At 53.9% G+C, this 23660-nt stretch overlaps 1 protein-coding gene across 1 annotated transcript; it reads left to right on the forward strand.

The window, feature by feature from the left end:
* The first annotated feature begins 704 nt into the window (after nt 1–704).
* STRA6 (signaling receptor and transporter of retinol STRA6) lies at nt 705–23660 on the forward strand. The gene is made up of 17 exons (XM_063142203.1): nt 705–815; nt 4498–4576; nt 5283–5368; nt 6559–6698; nt 7049–7215; nt 9512–9637; nt 14559–14626; nt 14978–15054; nt 15948–16009; nt 16098–16275; nt 17842–17917; nt 18393–18526; nt 19533–19650; nt 21133–21234; nt 22081–22244; nt 22516–22653; nt 23453–23660. Exons 1-17 carry the CDS (start codon nt 730–732, stop codon nt 23632–23634), a joined length of 1983 nt encoding a protein of 660 aa, XP_062998273.1. The 5' UTR covers nt 705–729; the 3' UTR covers nt 23635–23660.

A 23660-nucleotide genomic window follows, 5' to 3' on the forward strand; every position in this document is an offset into this window, starting at 1 on the left:
GCTGGGTTTTGCAAAATATGCCTCTTGGATGACTGAGTGGTTTGCAAAAAGTCCAAACATTCAGAATTGGTGTGGGTGGGGGGTGGGGTAGGGAATTACTTTTCTGAGATCGTTTATCTTGTTTGGCCTGCGGGGTCTGCAGACTGAGTCCCTGCTCCTTTGCTGCTGCTGCTGCTGTTATTACTATTTTCCTCGAACTGCCTCTTTTTGTAAAAATCCTGACCCCTCCGAATGACTACTGAGAGTCATGTATGCTCTGTTAAGCAATGAAAACGCGCACACGCACACACTCAGAGTGGGTGGGGAGAAAACCCTGTTCGACGGATCTTTCGCTCCTTTAATCTCCTTGTTCCAGTCATGACCTGGTCTCTCATGAGCAAGATTTTTTTACCGCTGGCCTCTGTTCCCTTCCTCCTTTGTTCTCATCAGCTGTTAAAACAGTGCAAAGTCACTTTGAACTGAGTTCTTCAGAGCAAGTGGTTGTGGGGGGGGAGAGGCAGCTAAATGAAAGGCCGGGGTGGGGGTCCTGTGTGTGAAGCCATTCAACTGCTGCAGCTAAGCGTCACGGGGCTTTAACTTGGCAGCCAAAGGGAATCAGCTACAGGACAAGTGCTTGTAAGAACTTCTGGGGGCGACTGCATTTATAGCTAAAGAACAGCTCCAAGCTTTATTATTATTGTTGTTGTTATTGTTATTTTGTTTTTACTCTGCTGGAAAGAAGCAAAGGAGATGTCTACCCAAGGGCTGACGAGTGACGAACCGACCATTCTTTATGACGACTGGTACATAAATGAACCAATTGGAGACAAAGATGAGTAAGTATTAATACGTTCACTTCCTGAGTGTGTGAGGCATGTGTCCTTGCGAGGGAAATACGTTTCAGCAGAACAGTCCCTTCCATCCCTGCCTAGAGCCGAAACTAATTTGCTCCTAAAACTTGCTCTCAAACTGTGTGCAGCTTTTGATATTGAATCTTCTCGGAATACTACCGTATCTGCTGGACTTTTCGTACCTGTGTCCGGCACTGTATGTTATTTGATTCCAACATTTTGATAATTTCAGAGTTCGCTTGCAACAATATTTAAACGTATATCTTTAAAGGGCACGCAATGGCATTTTGATTGTATTTAATAGGAGACACGCAAAGGCATGTAGTATCTATACAGACCTTGCAAGGAACATTTAGCATGTAATAGTTGACAGCTTATGATCTTCATATAAGATGCCTGGATGGAAATGAATAGGTTGAAAGTTCTCATGATTTTTATGGGAGAAATGAGGATAGATTTTGGTGAATTTGAATATTTTCAGATATTGGCTTTGGCTTTAGCTCAGTCCATTTCTCCCTTGCAATATTTGGTTCCTCCTGTACTCTAGTTCCATCACGTCTTTATTAAGGTCTGTTTTTTCTTCCTCGCTGTTGACTTCTTTCAATTTCTCTTCTCTGCTTTACAGTTTAACCATGCTTGGCGGAGTTCATGCCACTGGCGTTCTGTTTTGCAATCAATACATTGTTGGGACGAAATGGGTGGAATTATTGAGGACCTGTGCAGTTGGGGCTGAATTGGAAAGTTCTTTGGGGATCTTTTCCAGCTCAAATCCAGGGTTCAGGGCAGGGGGTGAATCATGCAACTTCCCTGCCTCTCTCTCTCTTTCTCTCCCTCTCTTTTCAGCCACAGCCTGGTCATGTGATACTGGCTGTGGTAGTGTCTGTGCTACCTGTCGCTGCCCTCTATACTTTCTCCCCAGAACATGCCAGGGCAAGGGCACTTTCTGCTCCTCCTGAGCTCACTTCGATTTGGGTTCGTGATGATCCTGAAATGGCCACAGTGTCACTTTGTCCCTCCCCAAAATAGGAGACATCCCCCCCTCCAAAAAACCCCCAGGGTGGTGAAGTTAGAAAGTGTATTTCATCTTGGCAACAGTTTCATTGGACTTACAGGATTTGCCAGGCTTGTACATACAGGCTTGTACATACCAGCAAGAGGCACGTTATGCCCACTGACCGAGTCTGGAAGTGGGTTTTTACTAGGGGTGGGTGAGAATTTCACTCATTTCCTTTTTAACAAGATTTTACCAAAATTTGCCAGTTTCTAGTTTAAAAAAGAAAAGAAAAGAAGAACTGTGGAAGAAAGCAAAACAGACAGATTCATCCACCTATAGTTTTTACTTGGAGAACTTTGCCCCATAAACGGGACTCTCCAAGGATGTCGCTGTACAGGGCCGGCCCTAGCATGCGGCAGAGGGAGGTTGCCACTTCAGGCGGCGAGTGCTGGGCGGGACGGCAGTGAGATGCTGGCGTACAGATCTGTGTGTGTGTGTGTGTGTGCCAGACAACATGCCTTGTGTCCCCTGGGCTAGCTGCCATCAGGTGCAGGGGAGGTGGCTGTCCCATCAGCAGGGTTGAAGTGAGCACCAGCCGCCTGCCCTTTTGGCTTCTATATTCTTCTCAGAATTCCCAGGGATGAGGTCTGATGGGAGTTGTGGTCCAACGACGTCTGGAGAGCCCCATGAGCCCCATCCCTGCCCTCAAGGATGGAACATAAAGCCAGGCCCTGGTATATTCCAGCCCCTGGACTGGATCTGAGGAGGTCCCACAGGGGGTGTCAGGAATAACTGCACCCATATGAGGCTGCCCCATGTGGCAAACCACTGAACTGCAAGGGGCAGCTTCTCTGAGAAGTACCCACAGGCCCTGGCCTGACTCCACTGGGATGCCAGGCTAGCCATCGGATCCTCCAAGGGCCGGAAGAAGTATAAAAATGCTTCTCTTTCTAGTGGAGCTTTATTTGAGCCTGAGGCCCTCTTGAGCAATGCCAGGTTCTTGCATCCTTATCCTTTGGTCCAGACTTCATAGAAGCATAGAATAGTTGAGTTGGAAGGGGCCTATAAGGCCATCAAGTCCAACCCCCTGCTCAGTGCAGGACTTCTAGCTTGACCCATGGCCCTGCCTCCGCCTTTGCCCCTCAAAGACCTTACTTGGCTACTGGTGGGTCCCACAGCTCCTGGCTCCCCCCAGACTTCTGCCCACAACCCATCCCTGACAAACAGACTGAACAGGTTGTGGGACCTGGGCTTGGCTCGGACTGGAACTCAGCCAGCACTGCAGCTGCACTGAACCAAAACCTGGAGTGGTTTGACTAAAGTGAGACTCCTGAAATGCGATCTAGCCTACTGATCTAGCCTGGTCCTTGCCCAAACGGCACGGCTAGCCCTGGGCACAAAGCACCTCTTGGCATTCAGATCCCAGGGAGGCTTGGACTGAAGCCCCATTCATGGCTTGTAACTTTATGCCCTTCTGAGTTTGGATGGAGTCAGATGGCTGAAAGAAGACAACAAAGAGTTAGACTGTGTGCTCCCTCTTGCCCCGCCCCACCCACCATCACTCTCTGAGTAGATAAAACCAGCACCCTGCTGGGAGCCTCTCCTAGACTCCTGCTGTTGTCACACTTCAGCAGGAGGGAGACCACTGTCCCAGAAAGCCTCTCCTTGATGGTGCAAAAGCAGTCCGTGCGTCAATGTAGACCTGCTCGATCCTTCTATCTGAACCGCTGAGCCCTGAAAGGGAGGCCAAGAGCCACGGTTCTGCTCCCTGCTGCAACAACAGCTACTCATGAGCAAGCTCCCCATCTCTTCCATGTCGATTTCCCAGATCTGGGGTGGGGAGGGGGAAGTAGCTTGGCTTCTTCTAAGGCACCAGAGGGAGGGGGGCGTGGTTCCTTGGACCGGGGCCTCCTGCGGCCGTTCTCTGGCATCTGCTCCAGTGGTTCTTTTCGTGGGGAGGCCTCCCTGTCACAACATCTGCAGAGCGCGGGACACTGGTAGCCCTGAACTGTGATTCTAGTCCAACTGTTCAGCGGCAACAGTCCACTACGGTGTGGTTGTCTTGTCAAAGAGCGTCTCCCCGCCCCCTTCCCGAAGGCTCTGCTGCTTCGTGAAGCCCTCTGGCCCTTGGGAACGGCTGCTGCTGGGGGCCCACCATCACAACGCCTTTTATCTGCTCTGGTGCCTTCCTTGACTCTGGGTAAATTGCCTGGGCTTCTCCAGAGCCCCTTGTCATCCTCTAACCACATTATGCATATTTAGGGTTTTAATCTTCACTCCCAAAGCCATACCTTCTAGTTCCCCCTTGGTTAATTTCGTTTCTGTGTGTGTGTATTTTTTTCTTGGATTCCTTTTAATTTTAATATAGATTGCCTCCTATTAACATAATGTATGTAAACCGTAACCCCCAAACCCCCTTATCTTCCAAGGAACTAGAAAAATGGCTTTGCATGCATAGCATAGATTTCTCCTCACTTGGTTAATATAATGGCCCTCTTGCCAGAGATATGAAATAAGTATTTTGTCCCCTTAGGGTGGGATGATCCCTTATGCGAAATCCTTCTCTCTGCCAGGCACCGCTGGTTTTAATAACGCTTTTACAGTCCTCCCATCTTCCTTTTCGTTTTGAAGCGGATCTGTCTTTAAGCGCTGTTGCCTTTCTCTCCCCTGCAGCCCGGCTGCTCATGTCATCCTGGACTGTGACCCTACAATCCCTTACACTCTCTACCACGCCTGCATGGCGCCAGTCTCAGTAAGTGTCTTGCAAGGTGTCTTGTGCTAATGAGGGTCGACCACGTAGGCCACTCCTCAAGAAAGGAAGGTCACCCTGTGAGCCGGAGTTGCGGAGAGAGAGAGAGAGGAGAGAAGTTGCTAATTTGTATAAATTAGCATCATTAACTTCCCTTGCATGTGACGTCCGTGAGCCTGGCAGACCACACTGAAATATTATGCTAACTAATTTAAGAGTATTTTTGTAAACAGATTCCTTGATGATTCTCTCTCTCTCTCTCTCTCTCTCTCTCTCTCTCTCTCTCTCTCTCTCAAATTTGTTTTAAGAGCAGGGCAGGATGGTTGAGGATTGAGACTGATTGAAGGAATAGACTCGGGGGCCCAGGGCCACGTGGGCCCAGACCTCACAATGCCCTTGTCCAGTATGTTCCGACTTGAATTCCATCATGGGAGGGAAGTGTGATTAAAACACAATGTTTTATTACAGTAAGGGGCCCTGATATAAAATCAGTAACATTACGCACACGGCTAATTCAACTGCTGTATCCTGGTGAGCCATTATGCACTTCAGGGCGAGAAGGGGCTGTGCAAACGTTTATTGTGTGTGTGTGTGCGTGTGTGTATTTAACTAGTTGAGTACCACTTGATATCCTAAGATCTCTAAATGGTTGACAAAATTGTTTATGGATTTGTGACCAGGATTGACTGTACTTTTTCTCTCCCTGCAGCTGGCCATATTGCTGGTTCTATCTCTGCTGGTGAAACGGAAGAAACTCTACAAAGGTTGTTGGGATGGAGCTCCAGGGCTGTTGAGGTACCACTAGGCGCGGATTCGGCTTAGGCATGGAGGGCCAGTGGAATGTGTGCTGTCTCAGATGTGTAACGTTTATTTAAAAAATGCTAGGTTGCTAGTCCTTAAGGTGGGAAGGCATAGGAACCATGCATCTGGCAGCATTTCCAAAGGCAGAGGCAGGTCTAAGCAGCGTGTTCTGTTGCCGGGGGGCAGATGGGATGCTTTGGTGCCCTGCATAGTATGTTGCAATAAATTATGCAAAAATAAGCAGATATATGCAGGTTAAACTGATTAGCATAAGCTATACAGGCTGCATAACGTGTGGACCAAGATTTCCTGCGTCAGCAGGGAGTTGGGCGGGACGAGCTTTGAGGTTCCTTCCTGTAGGTCAGGCGGACGTGCAGCACACCAAAGCCAGAGGCCTCCGGTGCTTATGAGTCCCTTTCACACATTCCAGGAAGGGAAGCGGGGTTGCAATAGACCACTCTGGGGAGGTTGGGATTAAAGGCCCTCACACCTTCCAAAGGTTTGTGACTACAGCTCAGAGAACCAGTGTGGTGTAGTGGTGAGAGGGTTGGACCAGGGTTCGGGAGATCCAGGTTCTAGTCCCCACACAGCCATGAAGCTGATAAGGTAACTTTGGGCCAATCACAGACTCTCAGCCTGACCTACCTCACAAGGTGGTTGTGAGGAGTGTGTGTGTGTGTGTGTGTAAATATCTGTAATGTGAATGTGTTGGACCAACTTCCAGCATGTCCCAGATATCTGGGGATTGTGGGATTCGTAGTCCAACACATCTGGAAGGCACCAGGTTGGGCAATTCTATGTGAGACAGAGGAGCAGTCTGCCCCGGCCGGCAGAGCAAAGTGTTCAGGGATGCTGCAGATTACCAAGAAGATTATTGTCCAGGGAAAAGCAGGGCTCACTCACATACACACACACACACACACACACACACACATACACATACACACACACTCCTCAGCCATCTTGCAACACGAGAATTTCACCAGCAGTGTTTTCTTCTTTGGGGGGAAAATGAAAGCAATTTATTTTCTATCGAACTGACGGCCAATGACCAGAACCCAAGCGGAAGGCGTTTCTGGCCCACAGCACCGCTAGCATCCTTCTCTGCATCAGCCTCCTGCCAGTGGGGCTGGCTCCTTTCCCCGTCTCTCATGCCAGCCTCTCCGCTTTCCGGCTTGCTGCAGCCCTGCGCGTTTCTTGGAAGAAGATGGGAGCAAGGGAGTGGCCGTGGCCGTCTTCGGCATCCTCTTCTCCTCGCTGTGCGTGCTGGTTCTGGATAACGACCCTCTGCCCTTCATCTCCAAGTCCTCCACGCAGAACCGAGGTAATGCTGGGGGTGGCCCACGGGGCTGGAGGAGAAGGCCCATCCACGCTGCGGTAGACCTGCGCCGTAATTTTGCGCACGTGCTGCCGGTCACTTCAAAAACATTCATGCGCTCAAAGTGTGGCACACCTTACCGGGGGCACCAAACTTTGGGGGCCGTTGGGAAAGAGTGTTGTGGGTGCTCTCACAAAATGGCTACTGTGGCAAGTTGCCCATTTATAAAAGGTTGCATGGTGGCGAAGACCTATTCCTCCCTCTCTCCCGGCTTGCAGAATCAGTGGCTGGTTGCACGGTGCCACGTGGGCTCTTAATCGTGGCCTTCTCTCCCCCTTGATCTCCCCCCTCTCCAGAGTACTGGAAGATCATGGCTTTGCTCTATTACCCGGCCTTCTACTACCCCTTGATTGCATGTGCCACAGCCCGACACCAAACTGGGTACTTCCTCGGCTGCTTGCTGTCCTGGTGCCACTGCGTGGTCCATCTCTGGCAGAAGGTGGACTGCCCGCAATCGCCCAAGGTAAAGGCCGAGGGGGTGCACGTGGCTGGAGGAGCCGTGGCTCCGTGGGGGAGCCCCTGCTTGGCATGCGGAAGGCGCCGGGTTCAATCCCCGGCGGCATCTCCAGGAAGGGCCAGGAAGGTGTCCTGCCTGGACCAGTATTGGGCCACAGGCTCTGATGGTCTGACTCAGCAGAAGGAAGGCCGCTTCCTTGGTTCCTACGGAAGGCCATGGTGGCAGCGGCGAGGGTGGCTTCGGTTTGGCGCGAGTGGCTTAAAATGGCGGCAGGGGAGTTTGGGTGGAGAAGAGAGCAAACGGCCGAAGGGGCTCTGGCTTCTGCTCCAGCTGCTTGGGGGCGGGGGTGGGGGTGGTTGGGGCGGGGGGCTGCAATTTTGCAAGCCTGGTTTCCTAGACCTCAGGGCTGCCCCACTGCAGGGCCGGTGTCCCTGGGCAGCAGTTCCTTTTGGCTACTCGGAGGCCATGAACACACCAGGGGGCGAAGGAAAGAAGTCCGCCAAGCTAAAACAGGCCCATAAAGCAGGGGAAGAATCTTGCCGGCCCCTTTGGGGCATAAAAGCCCGAGTTCCTTCCATCACCGCGAGGCCTGTGCTGCTCAGATCAGCACGTCGGAGCAGAGCGCTTGACGAGCAGCCCCAAAGGCCTGGGCCCACGGCGCCTGTCGAGGCAGGAGCCCACAGGGAGGCTTCCCATCTCAGGCCTCCCCGCGAGAGCTACAGGTCCTTGGTGGGCTCTTTCTTCCTCCTCTGCCCCCTTCCCACACCGCGTCTCCTCAAAGGGAGAATGGTCCACGGCAGCGCCTGGCTGCTGTCTCCCTCCTGCCCCCCCCACTGCGCCTCTAAGCTGGGGAGAAAGAAGCAGCCTCAGCCTTGGCAGGCAGCCCAGGCAGACGGGGATAACCAAGAGCAGCTGACCGTGAATTGTCTTCTCTGCTACAGCGGAGCCCGGCGTGTTTTCCCTGGCCAACGTCTAAAGCTAGCAGGTGGGGAAAGGCGTGCCATTGAGGCAGCACAAGTGAGCACACCCGCTCGGCCCTGGGCAAAACGTCCAGGCCCCGGTGGGGGCTTGGCTCTCGGGTGCGCTTGGGGCAAGAGCCCAGTTGCGACGCAACGCTCGCTCCTCAAGACGACGCAGCCTCCTGCATTCCCACTGCAAACACCCTGCGGCCACAAGGGCCAGGGCTGCCTGCGGACGGGGGAGAGGAGAGGAGGGACCCTCTGGCTGCTTTTGGCCCCGGATTCGTTTGCTGCCTGTGCTCCCGGTGAGACTGCTCCTGCGAGCGAAGGGAACCCCGGGACGCCCTTTCCCCGAGGTGCAGCAGGAAGAAGCTCCAAATGTCCAGAAGCTTAAAGCACGGCACTATTGTTTGCACAGAGGAAACTTGATAGAGTCACTTACAACTGTGCACCAGAGGAGGACGCCTGTCTGTCTGTTTCTTTAGCTATGGAGGAATCACTATTTCTGGTTGGTGTCGGTTGAGTCAGCTTTGCATGTATTAAATCATAAGTCTGTTCTGTCTGTTTCCAACCAATTTCTGCATCATTCTGCCATATTGTGGTTTGCTTTTTCTTTTGTTTTTGGGAAATGCTCAAAAATGCACCTGTATTTCCATGCACAACTTTCCCTTAGCGATGCATCTTTGGCGTTGCAATGTTTGAGCTGAGAACTGCATCACAAAATTTGGTGAAGTGTGTAATCCAAAGGAGAACTGCATTCCGAGTATGTGTTAGTCCAGGAAGTGCAAATTAGGTGGATCCGCTTCAAAACAAAATCCGCCCCCCTGCATCCCTACTTCTGCATGCCTCCAAAGGCACAAGGAAACGTGAATCAACTGCCCCTCCCCCCCTCTGCCTCCAGGTCCCAGGAGATTTGGGGACAGTTAAGAGCTGTGATGGAGATTCTTGCTGCTTCTGAACGACTCCTCAAAAAGCCCTGGGCAGAGAGAGGGTGGGGCGCCTGTCCCTGCCCCGTCCCCTGAGCCCCATCCTCTGAACCTCTCTTGCCCAGCGTGAAATCAGCCCCCTCTGAGTTCTCCAGCATCCACAGAGGACTTTGGTAATGGAAGAGGTCTCTCTTGCTTTGCATTCACCCACAAATGTAGTCGCCATGAAGAGAATCCTGATCACCAGTGGCAATCGCATTTTTAAGAGCCTGGTACTGAGAAGCACTTCCAGAGAGCCCTTGTCAGCTGTGGCGAGATGGGGGGGTGGAATGCAGTTTATATAAATGGCCCTGTGTGGTTTGGTTCCTAGCCAATGTCCTCTTTTCATTTTATGTGTTTTTAATCTCCCCCTCCCAGATTTATAGGTACTATTCCCTGCTGTCTTATCTCCCCATCATTTTGTGCCTTGTGGTTTTGAGCCTTTGGTATCCGACGCAGCTTGTCAAGAGCCTCAGGCAGAAGGAGAGGACGGCGGATGAGCAGGTAATGCCTTTCCCACCACACAGCGCTCTGCCTTTCCCCAGTTGGTCCCATGAAACCGGCACTCTAAGCAGGTGGTGCGGAAGGCTCCGTTCCATCCCCACTCACCTGCCCCAGTCTGAAACATCTCCCCTGAGCCGGACTCCCTGGTGGCAGGAAGAGCCATCAGCTGAGATGGGCTTAGAGTTTTGGCCCCTCCCCTTTTGCCATTGGCCCCACCCACCCCTGGAACCCAGCCCTCAAGAGCAGCCACACATGGAATTTGGCCCTCGGGCCGGAAGAAGTTCAACACGGGAGTGGCTTTTCCAGGTCTGTTTCAGTTTCATCTTCTGTGAGAAGAAGATAACAAGATGAACCTTGGTTGTCACACACACCCCTCTTCCCCCCTCTTGCTCCCTGTTGTATGGTGGGGACTGGGGCTGGGGCTGGGGCTGGGGGGGGGGGGGAATAGGCACAGTCCTGGGATGGCAAACGGAGCCGTGATATGCGCGCTTGCGCAGGGGGTCCTGTGTTTCCAACTCCCAACTGTTTCCATCACAAAGCAGGTGCAAATTATACAAAGCATCGTAAATATCAGATTCTGGACGGAGCACAAATCCTAGTAGATACTGTGTAAAAGCGGGAAGCGGAACTTGGCCAACTTGGCAGTGCTCAAAATGCCAAGGTGACATCCAAGCACATGTGGCTTTTAAAAATGTCAGTCAAGTGGGGGTGGGAGGGTTGGATTTTTTTTAAATTTATTTTTTTGCATGCCTCTCCTCTCCCTGAAGAGATGGAGCTGAGTGATCAAGTGTAGGGTCTTCTCTCTCTCTCTCTCTCTCTCTCTCAGTCTCTCTGTCTTTGTCTTGGTTCTTTTCTTTTCTGAGCTGCTCTTGCATGTACTTGAAACTCCTGCCTGAAATCCCGGAGGGCCCTGGCTGCTGCCAGTCCGTGTTGACAGTATTGGGCTCAGCCCTCCACCTAGTTAAGGGCCTCAGTCAGTTTTGTTTTCTTCCACACTTTTAAGGAAAAAATCCATCTTGTTCATGAAAAAGCAATGTGCATTTTGGTAAGTTCTTATATATATATTTTAAAAATCTGATCAAAATTCTCACCCCACAGACTTGATTGGACAGGGCAGTCCTGTGCCCACTTACCTGGGAGCAAGCCCCAGGGGGCTCAATGGGACGCAGGCCTGAGTAGAAGCGCATGGGCTTGTGTTGTGAGTCTGCCCGTACCTTTTGCCAGGTGCTGCTGTACTCCCTCTTCAGTCAGGTGCATTCACATTTGTTCAGCCTTCTCTCCCCCTTCCCCTCCCCGCAAGCTGATGGGGGGGGGGGATCACCTGCAGCCAAGGTGTCCTCAGCTTGCAGGGTGTGGGGAAAACAGTTTGGCTTAACAAATAAGAATAATAATCTAGGCAGAATGCACTTCTTTCTTTGCACCCTGTAAACCCCTTAGCAGTCAGCACAAGTAGCTTTGCTATTCAATGTTGCCCATTCAGAGCAGAGCTGATGCCTCTACTGTGTCACCGTATGGGGAGATGGGGGGCGGGGGGAGATGGGGGCTGATTGGCCGTGGAAGTGTAATCCCAGCGGTTGGCACCCTGATCTTCCTTTCTAGAAGAACCCTCCACCTCCCTCCCTCCCTCCCTTCCTTTTTAACAAACAATCGCAGCACAAATGCCCAGTTTTTAAACACCGAAATCTGCATGGGGTATTTAGGGTTTAGCCAAATCTGCCTGTTTACACAACTCTGGGATAAGGAGTTACTTCTCTCTCTTCGTGAACAGAATGTTCTTTCTGCCCCCTTCAGATCTTCACGCCACTCCCCATCTACGGCAGGATCCCGCGCATGCGCAGCCCCCCCCCCCGGCAAAGCCCCCCGTCACGCTCTCCTCTCACACCAGATGCGCGGAGACGTCGTCCGCCATGTAATTAGCACCTTCTACAACTGTTCGCATGACTGGCAGGGCAGATGGCGATTATGCAGGAGGTTTCAAAGAGGGGGCATGAGTCAGGCGGGCTTCCCCCCCTTTTTCTTTTCAAGCATCTTGAGGACGCGGCAGAAATGCTTGGGAGGGTCTCGCATCCCAACTGGATCACTTGCCCTGAGTGCAAGCCGGAGCTCAGGCACAGCTATCCTCTGGCAAATAGGGGGTTGCATTACGGCGAGGCAGTGCAGCTCAGTAGAAAGAGCCCCCAGTTTGCATGTGGAAGGTCCCCGGTTCGATTCCTGGCAGCTTCTCCAGAGAAGGCTGGGAAGGGCTCCTGCCTGAAACCCTGGAGAGCTGTGTTGCTGCCAGTCAGTGTTGACAGTACTGGCCTAGATGGACCAAGGGCCAGACTCGGTATCTGGCAGGACTAGCCCCAGGTTTGATGGGCCAAGTGGCCGCCTGGGGAGGCACCAGCACCAGCTCCAGGTGCTGGAGGGCCCTGGGGCAAGCGGCCCCTCCCCCTCGGGGAGTCCACATTCTCGCTGCCATTGCCCCTGGCTGCTCTTGCTCCTCACCCAGCTAGCCATGGCGAAGAGGAGGAGCAGGCCCAGGAGGAGGGTCCACTCAGTGAGGCCCTGCTGCAATGTGGGCCCTCAGCCAGTTCCCAACTGGGCCTCTCTTTGGCTCTCCCCACCAGTTCCCCAAGGTGAGCTCACCTGGCAGACAGCAGCAACAGCAGTACTGGCTCTAGAAGCGGCTGCTATTTTAAGTTCCACCATACCCTGAAGTGACTGTCCAGTAAAGGGATTGTGGGAAATGTAAGCCAGGTCTCCAAACCACCCAGTGGAAATTGCAGAGTTGCTGCTGCTGCCTCCTCTGTCACCTGGTAAGGTGGCTCAAGTGCCGTGAGCCGCTCCGGAGGCAAAACCGACCCCTCTGCTGGGCAGCCTCGGGTGTCCTGGATCAGGCATGGCTGTGCTGGACGTCCCAGGCTGCCTGTCCGTGGAGGCGCTGCTTCCTTTCATTTTTGCGCCCAGCGCAGGATGCTACAAGGGTGCTGAGGCCGCCAGCCGCTGGCCTTTTCCTGCCCCCCCCCACCGGTCCTTGCCTGGTCCTCTCTGTCCACACGTAACATTCACTGCTACTGACTGACTGGCACTGGCTTCAGAGGATGGCTTAGATGTGTCCAGGAGCCACCACAGATGAATCAGAGAGTTGGCAGGGACCCTGGAGGTCAGCCAGTCCATCCCCTGCTCAAGGCATTGAACCGGGGATCCCATAGAGAGGTTAAAAAGAGGGGGGCTCAATTGACTCCCATGGAGACTTTCTTTTTAGCCCCCCCCCCTCCCGTGGGGGTGGAAATTCATGGGGAAACCTGGGAGGTTTAGTTTGGCCGCCTTGGCCGTATTTCAAGCACTTTTGCCTTGACACTGTGAGGTCCACCTTCTGACGCTTGTTTATACCTTCGGCTGCTTTTAACTGATTGTTTTAGGGTGCTGTTTCCTTTTGTTGCTTTTTAAACATCTTTCCTTTGATTGTGTTGCCGTGAGAACTTTAAGCTCTAGGGCAACTAATACATTTTGGAAATAAATGGAACAAATATTGAAAACCGTCTGTAGCAGCCTGTTACGTGGCATGGGAAATCTATGATTCAAGAAGTGCAAGCCTGGGCACACGCATTGGCTGCGCATGAATTCTCATTGTTGCTCCTGCATGTTCTCCTACTGGCGCAGCTGCACTGTTGCGCTTTTGAAAAAATGGGGCTGTATTTATTCCCCCCCCCCAATCAATCCAAGCAGATTGCAATGATGCCATTTCAGAGCAAAACTGGCCGTTGCTTCTCCTCCACGGCATCAGAAGCTGCCTGGCCGGGTTACCAATGAATTTTCCTGCACAACTGGTGGGGAACCTTCCCTCCCCCCCCCCCCCTTGAGTTATGTTCGCTCCAGGCTATATTTTCTGGCCAGTCTGTTCCTTAGGGGAATAGAGGCTTCATTCTTTATGGCTCTCCTTTCCCTGATTTCCCAAGTGATGTCTGCTATTAATTCTGTCTCAAATGAGTCGCTTGCATTATCTCTATGGCTCAAGAGAGCCAACAAACGCCTTGAGATGGCCTCATGGCATTCAAGCTAAGAACCAGGATGCATCTAGGTTCGAGGGACCCCCTTGGCAAGGTATTCTCTGATGACCCCCGTCTAAGGCAGCGGGAGGGGCGGCTGGGGGGTTACCTGGCCGTGGCCGCCATTTTGATTTGCCACAGCTCCCACAATGTGGCATTGTTTTTGGCTTTTGTGGGAAAGGAAAATGGCCCCCTGCTTGAAACACACACACCCCGTCTCAGCTTCTGGGGGTTTGAACTGGTGCCCCAGAAGCTCCCCAAAGGTACGAAATGTTGTCCTCCTGGGGCTGCTAACAACTCTGTAGCAATGGGAGTGATGACAGCCCTACTGACTAATTCTAGGATTCGGGGGAAGGGGGGGTTGTTGGGACCATCAATTCAGTAGATTTGTGATTGATTATATGGCTCTTAATTTTGCGTATTGCAGAGAGACAGCACACCTGTGCCTCATATTTGTATCTATACCTAAGATTGTTCTACTGTGTTGAGCAGCCCTGAGATTTGCTCCTGACATCAGGGACAGAAAGAAAGGTTGATCTCCGGATGGTTTGGACTTCAGCTCCCAGATGCCCCTGCCAGCACGGCCAGCGGCCAGCGATGCTGGGAGTCGGCATTCACAATGTCTGCAGGTCTCCTCCCTGCACCACCCACCCACCCTCCCACCTTACATTTTGTGATGGCTTTGCTACTGGGCTTAGAGGGCTACTGGGACATGACTGGCTAAAATCAGGAGGGGTCAGATTTCATGGATTTAATTAAGATGCCTTCCCTTTCCCACCGTAATTCGGGTGCCAAGCTCAATCGTGAGTGGACAGGTCCAGCAACCAGCAGGCGCGTGCACCTACTAGATATACTCTTGCACATGTGTAGATCTCTTCTTCTGTTTCAAGGTACCTGGGAGTGACTATTACAAGGACTACCTGAAGAATATCCTGGTGAAAAGAGCGCCGGAGAGGAGGTAAAGCCTGCCATCCTCTTGCTTCCGTCCCACTTGAGATCTGTCAGGAATGCTCCATCCAAAAACCAGGGGATGAATGGAAATAGGAAAGTGGGGGGGGCACATTGTCCCTGGTATCCCCAGGCATGGAGGGGGGGCACTGAGTGGAGAGCATTGGTCTAACGTGGGTGTGGAGGTAGCAAATTGTGAGCCCTTTTCCGTCTCTGCAACCAACCCTCCCATCTTCCAGGCTGTCCCTAAAGTGTGTCTGTGTGTTTGTTTTAGTTCTTATATGTCTCTCTGAAACACTTTCCCCCTTCTCTCTCTCTCTCTCTCTCTCTCTCTCTCTCTCTCTCTCTCTCTCTTTCCTAGCATCAGCCAAGCCCAGCCAAGCATCCTTTCCAGGCTCCAGGCGTACTTGCGGTCTTACATATACACACCTCAGGAAGGTAGTACACCAACCCCCTCTTTGCTTACTTTGCCTGCTGTTGGCCACCTGTTGACAACTGCTTTTTTTTTTCTTCATCATCTGAAACTTGGGAGATATTTAAACAACAACCACAACAGCCTGGGTGTCTTCCTGGAGAGGCCCCAGCCCATCAGGGAACACATCAACAACATGATGGTGCACGAAAAGCCAAATCAAAGTGCGGGCGATGCATCCTGTCCTCGCTCAAGTGGACAAGCGTTTCCATCCCATTTCGCAACCGTCCTGAACAAAATGGGGGAGGGGGGCTGCACTTCGTGGCCTCCGCTTTGACCACCTTATTATCCAGTCTGTTACCGAACTCTGCCTTAGTGGGATGCGTTTGGCTTAGGAAGTCACAAGTGGACCAGCCTGTTCTTATTATATTTTATTATTTTGATCTTCCCACCCCTTGGGATAAGTTTTTGAAAGCATTTTTTCCAGTTTTTAAATTTAAGAAATAATCACTAAACACACATAAAACAATGGGTTGGTACATTGTTCTTCCATGTATTCTGTAAGCCAATATATTTTTGAAACAGTGGGAATCGAAACTATGGTGGAAGTATATGAAGAGCTCTGTCCCAGTGCGTCCTTCCACAAGACGCCACGTGTAGGGCTTTTTTGGGTGGTTGGTGGTGCTTTTTTATGGGATCTTGGGATTGACCTCTTGATTAGGTGCTGCAATTGCCTGGGCCAGCCGTGCTCTCTTCCATGTGAGGCTGCAGAATGTAGCCACTCATGAGGGGCTCATGGATTTGTGGTGTGGGTAACATGTGGCTGCAGAATAGTTTCTAAGGTTGTGAGTAAGCCCTTCTGGAGACATCAACGTACACCAGCATGTAGTGATATGTGGCTGTGATTCTGGGATTGCAGGTTTCCGGATCCCGCTGAAGCTGGTCCTCTCCCTGGCCATGGCGCTGATCGCTGTCTACCAGGTGACCCATCTCTGAGTTTCGCCTACAGCCATCCCAGGCTTCCCCACTGGCTGGCCAGCCTCACCCGCTGTCTCCTCTCGGCTTGCAGGTGGCCCTCCTGCTGCTGGCGGCGTTCATCCCCAACATCCAGATCGTCAGGGCTGGAATGACAAAGGAGGTTACTGCCTTGCTCGTCGAGTTTGGCATTGTCCCTTCTGAGAATCCTGAGAGGATGCCTGGGGACAAGGAGTTGGCAACGCTGAAACACTACATCTGGTCGCTGGAAGGTGAGTCGCTTCAGCCTTGACCCTGCAACGTCCATTTCTCTGCCCAAGGACAGGGCCGGAGGTGTCGCGAAGGCAGGCGTGACCGTGGCCAGATGAAAGGCCTCTAAGAGAGGGAGGGGGTTGGTGCAGCAGCCTGAGCTGCCCAAAGGCTAAAGTGACGCTCGCAGGAGTCTCTCTCGTGGCCTCTGACAACCAGGCAGAAGACTAACCCTGGCCCAAATGTGTATTTTGTTTCCACTTTTGAAACCCTACGTTTCTAGGCCTCGTGTCCGCAGAGGTTTTTCTGGAGCTCTGAGGAAGAGCTTGGTTCTGGGCATAGGGCCGCGTGCAGTTAGGAGGCGCAGAGGTATTAGGTACCATCTCTGGGAAAGGGAGCATAACTCCAGGGGCGCCCCATGGCATGCAAAGCCTCTTGTAACGGCGGGATGTTAGATTTGTGTTTGGGTGTTGTTGTTTTAGGAAGTGAGTTAGTAAAGCCTTCTCTCTTTTATTGGCAAGGCCCAGCCATGTGCCAGCAAGTAAAAGTAGTGGTAGATGCCAAGGCACAAATGGGGGTGGGGGTGGGGAGGAGAAATGCAGCCAACAGTTGGCTCCCCACAGATGCTGGCAATTCACAAAGACTTCTAAGATCCGGTGGAATTGAGCAGATGGCACTGAGTGAGAGGAACTACAAAGGGACGGTGCGGAGAATGGGGAGAGGAGATTCAAAGCCCGTGACAGGCAGGGGGCAGGCAGATGGAGCACCGGTCCCGTCGCCTCCAGCGAAAACCGCTCCCGCCTTGCGCTCAGGGCTTTGCCGCTTTCCACAGCCCGTGGGAGAGCGCAAGCGGCCCTTTCCGAGGGAAGGATGTTCACGGCCATCGTCTCAAGGAGCGCGCGGTCTGCCTCGCTGCGCCTTCGTTCCGGCTGTCGCTCCTACGGCATCTTATTTCTGCAGCGCTGTCTTTGAGAGCTCTTGACTGCGTCATCCATCAGTGTGGCTCTTTCAATAACATGTTCAATTAAAAAAATGTAGGGAGCAGTTTAGATCAGGGCAGGGGACCTTCCGGCCTGTGGGGCTCAGCCGGCATGGGGGTCCTCTTCATCCGGGCCACCGTGGCCCCAGTGGGGCCACACCCACTCCCTAAAGCCCCGCCCAGGAGAGGGAAAGCAGAGGGCCCCTCTGGGCCATGGAGGAGGAGCACTGGTCTCCCCCTCTGCCCTCCAGCTCATGCTGCGGTTTCCATGCGGGGAGAAGCTGGCTGTCCTCCCTTGCCGCGCGCTGGGTGATCCCATCTCACTGTTGACCCTTCAGTATGCTTGTCCGGAACTCACTCAGCCTAGGCTCAATCCCGGGCATCTCCTGGTCCAGCTGGGACCGCTCCGGGCTGACCCCTGGGCTTGACCGGCTCCGTCTCAGGCTGCTTCCGGTGTCCCCGTGTGCTTTGCAGAGTGAGGCTGCCGCTCTCCGCCCTGTGATCCGAGGAGGGGCAGCCCTGGAGGAGGCTGCCGCAGTCTGTGTCTGTGTCGTTCGGGCCAGTGACCCTTCTGCCCGCTCTCGGGGTTTTTTTGTTTCTTTCCTGCCAGTGTGCTTCGTCTCCTCCTTGGTCATCTCCTGTCTCTTGACTTTCGGCATGTTGATGAAGTCCCTGGTGAAGCACAGGTGAGAAGGCCGGCTTCCACAGCCCATCGGTCGCAGGCATCGAGAGCCCTGGCTAAAGGCCGCTGCTGCTGCATACGGGACCCGCAGGACACTGTAGCGTTGCAGGAGAGACCAGCGACAAACTGTTGCAGCATAGAGTGCTGCTTTTCGGGATTCCAGCAAATCCAGTCCATTCCTCCTCTCCCCTGCCACCACTTTCTTCATCCCCTCCCCAAACGGTCCCTTAGGGTCACTGAGCAGGCACAGTCATGCTGGGCCGATGCCTCCCTCTTGCACACGGGCGGTCCCACGTGGGACAGGTAAAGGGTTGGCCTTCGCATCCCGAAGATCGGGAGCGGATGGTGGGCATTTCGGGGGTGGGGATGCGGGGAGGTTTGCCCCCTTCCGTGGCTGTTCTCAACCCCACTTTTAAAAGCCCTCCTGCATTGGGCTGGATTGCGTGGCCTCCCCAGCGTCTCCCGCTCTCTGTTCGCAGGACCAACCTCCGGCGTCTGTACCGAGGGGCAGTCAGGGATGTTTTCTACCGTCCCCGCAAGCTTCAGCCTTCACAGCAGGCCCTGGTGTGCTGGATGGGCTTTGCTGCCTTTCAGGCTGCATTTGCCTGCTTAGGTAACGATGAGGCGTTAAATCACAGCATTGGGGGGCAGGCGGGGGGGCAGAGGTGCTCAGAGGGACTGGTTCAAAGAAGGCGTTGCTGGGGCGGGGAGGCTGCAGAGAAGTGTTGCAGCGTAGAGGGTTCAGGATGCCAGCTTTTCCAGGGACGGTTGCTCCCTCCCCCTGATTCCTGGTTCCCCTGCCACCCCCCACCCCTGCCTAACAGCCAGCAAGCTTTTCTTGCACAGTGAGGATGCTCAGCCTGCATGGAGCGAATGTTTGGGTTCTCCCACCACCACCACCATGGTTCCCCTCCACTAAAGGTTTTATGTTCTTCTGGCCTCATGTCATGGTTGTGGGTTTCCCACAGGCGTCAGGTTGGCAACTGGGGGGGCAGAATGCTGAACGTGGTGGGCCAGCGCAGCGCTCTGGATGCTCTTTTGTCATGTAGGGTGTTGTCAGGGCCAGCACCAGCGCATGGCGTTGCCAGGCCCGGCCGGCGTCACAGGTAGCCGTGGTTGGGCGGCTGCTGAATGCCCACACCTCCGCCTGGCCAGAGCCCCCTGGCCTGGCTCCTCCTCTTCCCCACGGCCACCAGCTTGTTCACCTGCCTCTGGCTCAGGCAGCCGCCACCAGCGGTGGTGAGGAGGAGGAGGAGGAGGAGGAGGAGGAAATGCCGCGGCCGGCTGGCTCCCTGGCTCTCTGCCTGCCAAGTGAGCCAGAGGCAGCTGGTGACAGTGGAAATGCCAAGGTAGGCTCCCCAGGGGGCCTTGAGGAGGCCTTGCTCAAGGGCCCTCCAGCACCTGGAGCCTCCACTGCTGCCAGGTGCCAACCAAGCCACAGCTGGGAGCCCCCGAGCTCTGCTGCTGCTGCTGCTGCTGCTGCTGCTGCTGCTGGGCTTTGCTGCCTGCTCTCACCTCCTTCCTCCAACCATGCAAGTGGTGGCCGGGGCAATGAGGGAGAGAAGCCAGGAGGTCCTGACTGCCTTTGGAACCAATGGGCCTCCTTGCTTCCACCCCAGGCCTGCTCCTCCAGCACGTCGTCTTCTTCATCTGCACGGTGGGCTTCACGTTCCTGGTGGCCATCCCCCTGCAGTCCGGCTCCAACGTGCACCTCTTTAAAATCGTGGAGAACATGTGGTAAGAGTGCCTCAGGCCCAGCGGGGCTGGGAGGGAACCTGAAGCATCTAGGCGTGACTCCGGCCCATGGGCCTCATTCGTCCAATCAGGCCTTGCCCAATCGGGCCCGCAGGAGGCTGAGCACCTTCCAGGGGCCTGCCCCTTCCCAAGCCCTGAGCCCGAACCTGGGTTGAGGAATCCCCATGTTATCTAGGAACAGAGGTTGGAGATAACCTGAGGATTGCACCCGCCCCTGAGTGAACCCCTCCTTGTGGCGCTCACATCCGGATCAGGATGGAGTGGGGTGGGTGGGATTGAGGGGCTCTACCCCGCTGGGGCTTGCAAGAACCAGCTCCAGAAAGCTCCAGGTGAGTCAGTTACTTTGTACCGGGATGGGGGTGGGGGTGGGGAGCAGAGCTCGGTGTCTTTTCCCTCTATAGGGGCATGATGACATCATGGGAAGGGAGGGGCTTTGAGGAGGGCCTCACACTCCACCAAGTCATCCGTCCCCTAGACAAAAATAGATTGGTCCCTGCTTATCTAGGGAGAGAAATATTAGCCTGAACTAAAAGCTCCCATGAATAAAGGTGACCCAAGCAGAAGTCAAATGTGCTTTTGGAAAGTGTTGCTTTTTGGATTTAGAGTGAGGGTCGCTAATTGCTGGAACTTGGAACGCTAATTGCTGCTGGTCCTGCCGCCCCGCCCCCCAGGCATAACGCACTCACGCCATAGTTAAGTTGCAACTGGTTTAGGCTGCAATCCTGTGCCCACTTCCTTGAGAGTAAGTGCCAGTGAACTCAGTGGGGTTCACTTCTGTGAGTGGGGATGGCAGAGAAAACCACAACGGAATCAAAAGTGTTCGGATTTCTATGAATCTGACCCCGATTACACGGATTTGTGGAGCAAGGTTTTTGCTTTCCTGAATTTTAAACAAATTTAGTCATAGAAAAATATGTAAAAGAAATGATTAAACAAAAGACACAGCCAGAATTGTGCCTCTCCCTTAATAGGCTAAAGCATGAAAATGTACATTTGGGGGAGGTTTTGTACATCTTTGCAAGTGCAAATTTGGGAAATTGGAAAAAAACCAAGTCCATTGATGAGCAGACGATGGAACCAGCGTCCCCTGACCGCGTGCAAAATGCAGGCAGGATGGATTTCACCAGCCCCGTAGAGCCCTGGGGTTGCTCTGTTAGTTGCCCACTTGAATCACTGGGAAGACCTATGAAAGAATGTGGCAGTGGGTCCAGGGGCGGGGGCTTAGGTGGGCATCCCCATCTGCTGCCCAGATTTCAGGAGGACGCCACCTTGCAACACGGCCACTGTTCTGCAAACATAATCTTCACATCTATAAAGAAACATGAAGAGTGGATCTGGAAAGGTCCTAAGGGAGGATTCCCTTCACCCTTGCAATCCTACGGCAGCCAGGATCCCTTGAGAAAGGAAGCCAGCCCCTCTACCCAAAGGCAGACTGGATGTTCATTGACGTTTGCTTTTCTCTAGGCCCTTCTGGTTGACGTTGGTGGTGGCTGTGATTGCGCAGAACCTGTTGGCACGTTACTGTTTCCTGGAGCGGGGCCCTCCGCCCAAGGAGCTGACCAACAGGTGACTGATGTGGATGCTCGTCCCGTTAGAACAGGGGACCACGGTCGGCACCATCACCTGGGTGGCCCATGGCGGCTTGGCATCACAAGGCCCAGCAGTTATCCTCTGGGCCCAACAGCCTGTGCAAAGGACGCGCTCCAGAGTGGCTTCACCATAGCACCTTGCTGAAGCGGTTGGGTCGATCCCACGCCTGTCCGTAGGCTCTTGGCTGTCGCTTAGCTTGGGCGCGGGCCAATTCCAGGCCTGCGAGATCTACGTTGCTTTTTACTAGAACGCTACAATCCACTAACCAGGGCCATGTGGGGAAAATTTTGCCTTCTTCGCGTTTAAATTTAAACATATCTGATTTTGCAGTATGGAACCAGTAAGCAAACCGAAATGCAGTTGTCCTTTGAACTCCATGCCTCTCCAAATTTTGGAATAGAGTTCTCCAATCGAAAAATGCATGCAAAATTGTTCATAATGGGAGGAGGGCACACCAGTATCGTGCCTCTGAAGGAGAGAAGCGCCCCCTCCCTTGCCAGCCTGCCCAGACTCTGAGGCCCTGGTGGCTCCGCAGGGCCCCGGCGTCCGTCTGGAGTCCACTCAGGATAAAGCCTGCCGGGCATCAGCTCCGCTTTGTGGGATTCCCCGTCTGTTGATGTCAGGCAGACCCTAACCTTGCCGAAGACATTTTCCTTTGAACGAGCCTCCTCCAATTTCCTTGAACCCTCCAGAGCCGGTGGCTTGCCCAGAGGGAAGACGCAGCTGGCTAGCTGGGGAGAGCTGTACTGCAACATTTTATCGCAGGATGCCCTTGCGCTTAAGAATGATTTTGCCTTGACTCTCTGTTCTCGCTCTGGGCAGGCGAGCTCTGTACATGGCGACATTCCTGCTCTTCCCGATCAACGTGCTGGTGGGCGTTTTGGCAGGCGCTTGGAGGGCAGCTGTGTCTGCGCTGTACAACACCGTCCACTTTTGCCGGCTGGACGTCAGCCTCCTGAGTCACGGCGTCGAGGCCTTTGATCCGGGTAAGCGCCGACCAGCCCTCCGACCCCTTTCTGCCCTGCAGTGGGGCTTTGGAGGGCAGACGCTCCTCCTGATAATCCTCATGGCCACACACACACACTCACACGCCCCGAGGAGAGTCCCCAAAGGCTGGCAGCCCCTGTTGATCCACACCCACAGGCCACCTCTCCGCTGGCGCGTGTGTGCTCTCTGCGCCTGCATGCGCTTCTGCTCCACAACGTGCCTCTTGACGCGTGGGCGGCCCCTCTTTCCCCTGCTTGGCCCACCTTCCAGGCTACCGCACGTATTGCTACTACTTGAAAACGGAGGTGAGCCAGTCGCACCCGGTGATGAAGGCCTTCTGCGTGTTGCTGCTCCAGCTGCATGGCCCCCAGGGACCGGCGGGGCTCCAACCAAGAGATGTGGAAGAAGGTGAGCGGGCCCCTCCCGGCCAGCCCCATTGTGGGGCGGGAGGAGTGGGGAGATGCTGCCCGGCAGGCCAGAGAGGGGCGGTCACCTCTCTGGAGGCGGGAAAGGACGAGCCTGGAGTTGCAGAAACGGCGGGCAGTTCCTCGCTCTTTTGTCGGTGGCTGCCCACGTGGGAGATTTCTCCTCCACTACGCAAGGGACACTTTTCCATCTCTTCACACACAGACCCTCATGAGAGAGAGACACTGGAGGGTGGGGAGGGGCAGAGAGGACGAGGCGCTGAACTCCGTCATGTTCTCCCAAGAATTTCTGGGGCAGGGGAAGGTCAATAAAACAAGTGTGCCTCTTAGATGCCCGTTCTTCCCCCTCTGAGGTGCCCATGCCACCGCTTATACATGCTCTGATGCTTCCTTGTTTACTCTTGTAGGCGCATATAATGTGCCCATGTGTGCGCACGCATCAACTCATTTATATGTTTAGATCCAAATTCAGAATTGATTCCCGTCATTTGACTAGAAATGCATCGCACCTCCCGAGGGCATGAGCGCCGGGCGCTGTCTGCTTTGGGCAGGCAGCTTCCAGGCCTAGCCGCTCCTTCTGGCAGTTCTTTGTCTTTATGCTGGGCGTGGACCAGACATACCTGCAAAAGAGGACACCTCCCCTGGCAGCTCTTCAAATAGAGGACTCCTCTGTAAACGGGGCACGCGGCCACCCTAAGCGGCCATCCCTAATGAGAATGAACGGTGGAATATTGGGCCAGAGGCCAACGTGGCCCTTGGGTTTTGTCCCTCTCTCCTGGCAGGTGTCAAGCTCATGCCGCCCAAGCAGCCGGCCTCGAAAGCCTCGCGGGGCAAGCAGCACCACGCCCGCTGGGGCCTGGCCTACACCCTCCTCAACAACCCCTCCCTGCGGCCCTACCGGAAGGGGGTCCTGTCAGGCACCACAGCCAACGGGATGCAGGCCGGCCCTGCGAAGACGCCTTGACGGGACGGGATGGCGCCTGGGAAGCA

The sequence above is a fragment of the Elgaria multicarinata genome, chromosome 16, assembly GCF_023053635.1.
Source record: "Elgaria multicarinata webbii isolate HBS135686 ecotype San Diego chromosome 16, rElgMul1.1.pri, whole genome shotgun sequence".
Classification (NCBI taxonomy): Eukaryota; Metazoa; Chordata; class Lepidosauria; order Squamata; family Anguidae; genus Elgaria; species Elgaria multicarinata.

What these genes read in the sequence shown, in the direction of transcription:
- STRA6 (XM_063142203.1), top strand. Translation starts at nt 730, where the DNA reads ATGTCTACCCAAGGGCTGACGAGTGACGAACCGACCATTCTTTATGAC. An exon ending in CATATACACACCTCAGGAAG is followed by an intron (nt 15,055 to 15,947) that starts GTAGTACACCAA and finishes CTGGGATTGCAG; the next exon opens with GTTTCCGGATCCCGCTGAAG. An exon ending in GGCTGCATTTGCCTGCTTAG is followed by an intron (nt 18,527 to 19,532) that starts GTAACGATGAGG and finishes CTTCCACCCCAG; the next exon opens with GCCTGCTCCTCCAGCACGTC.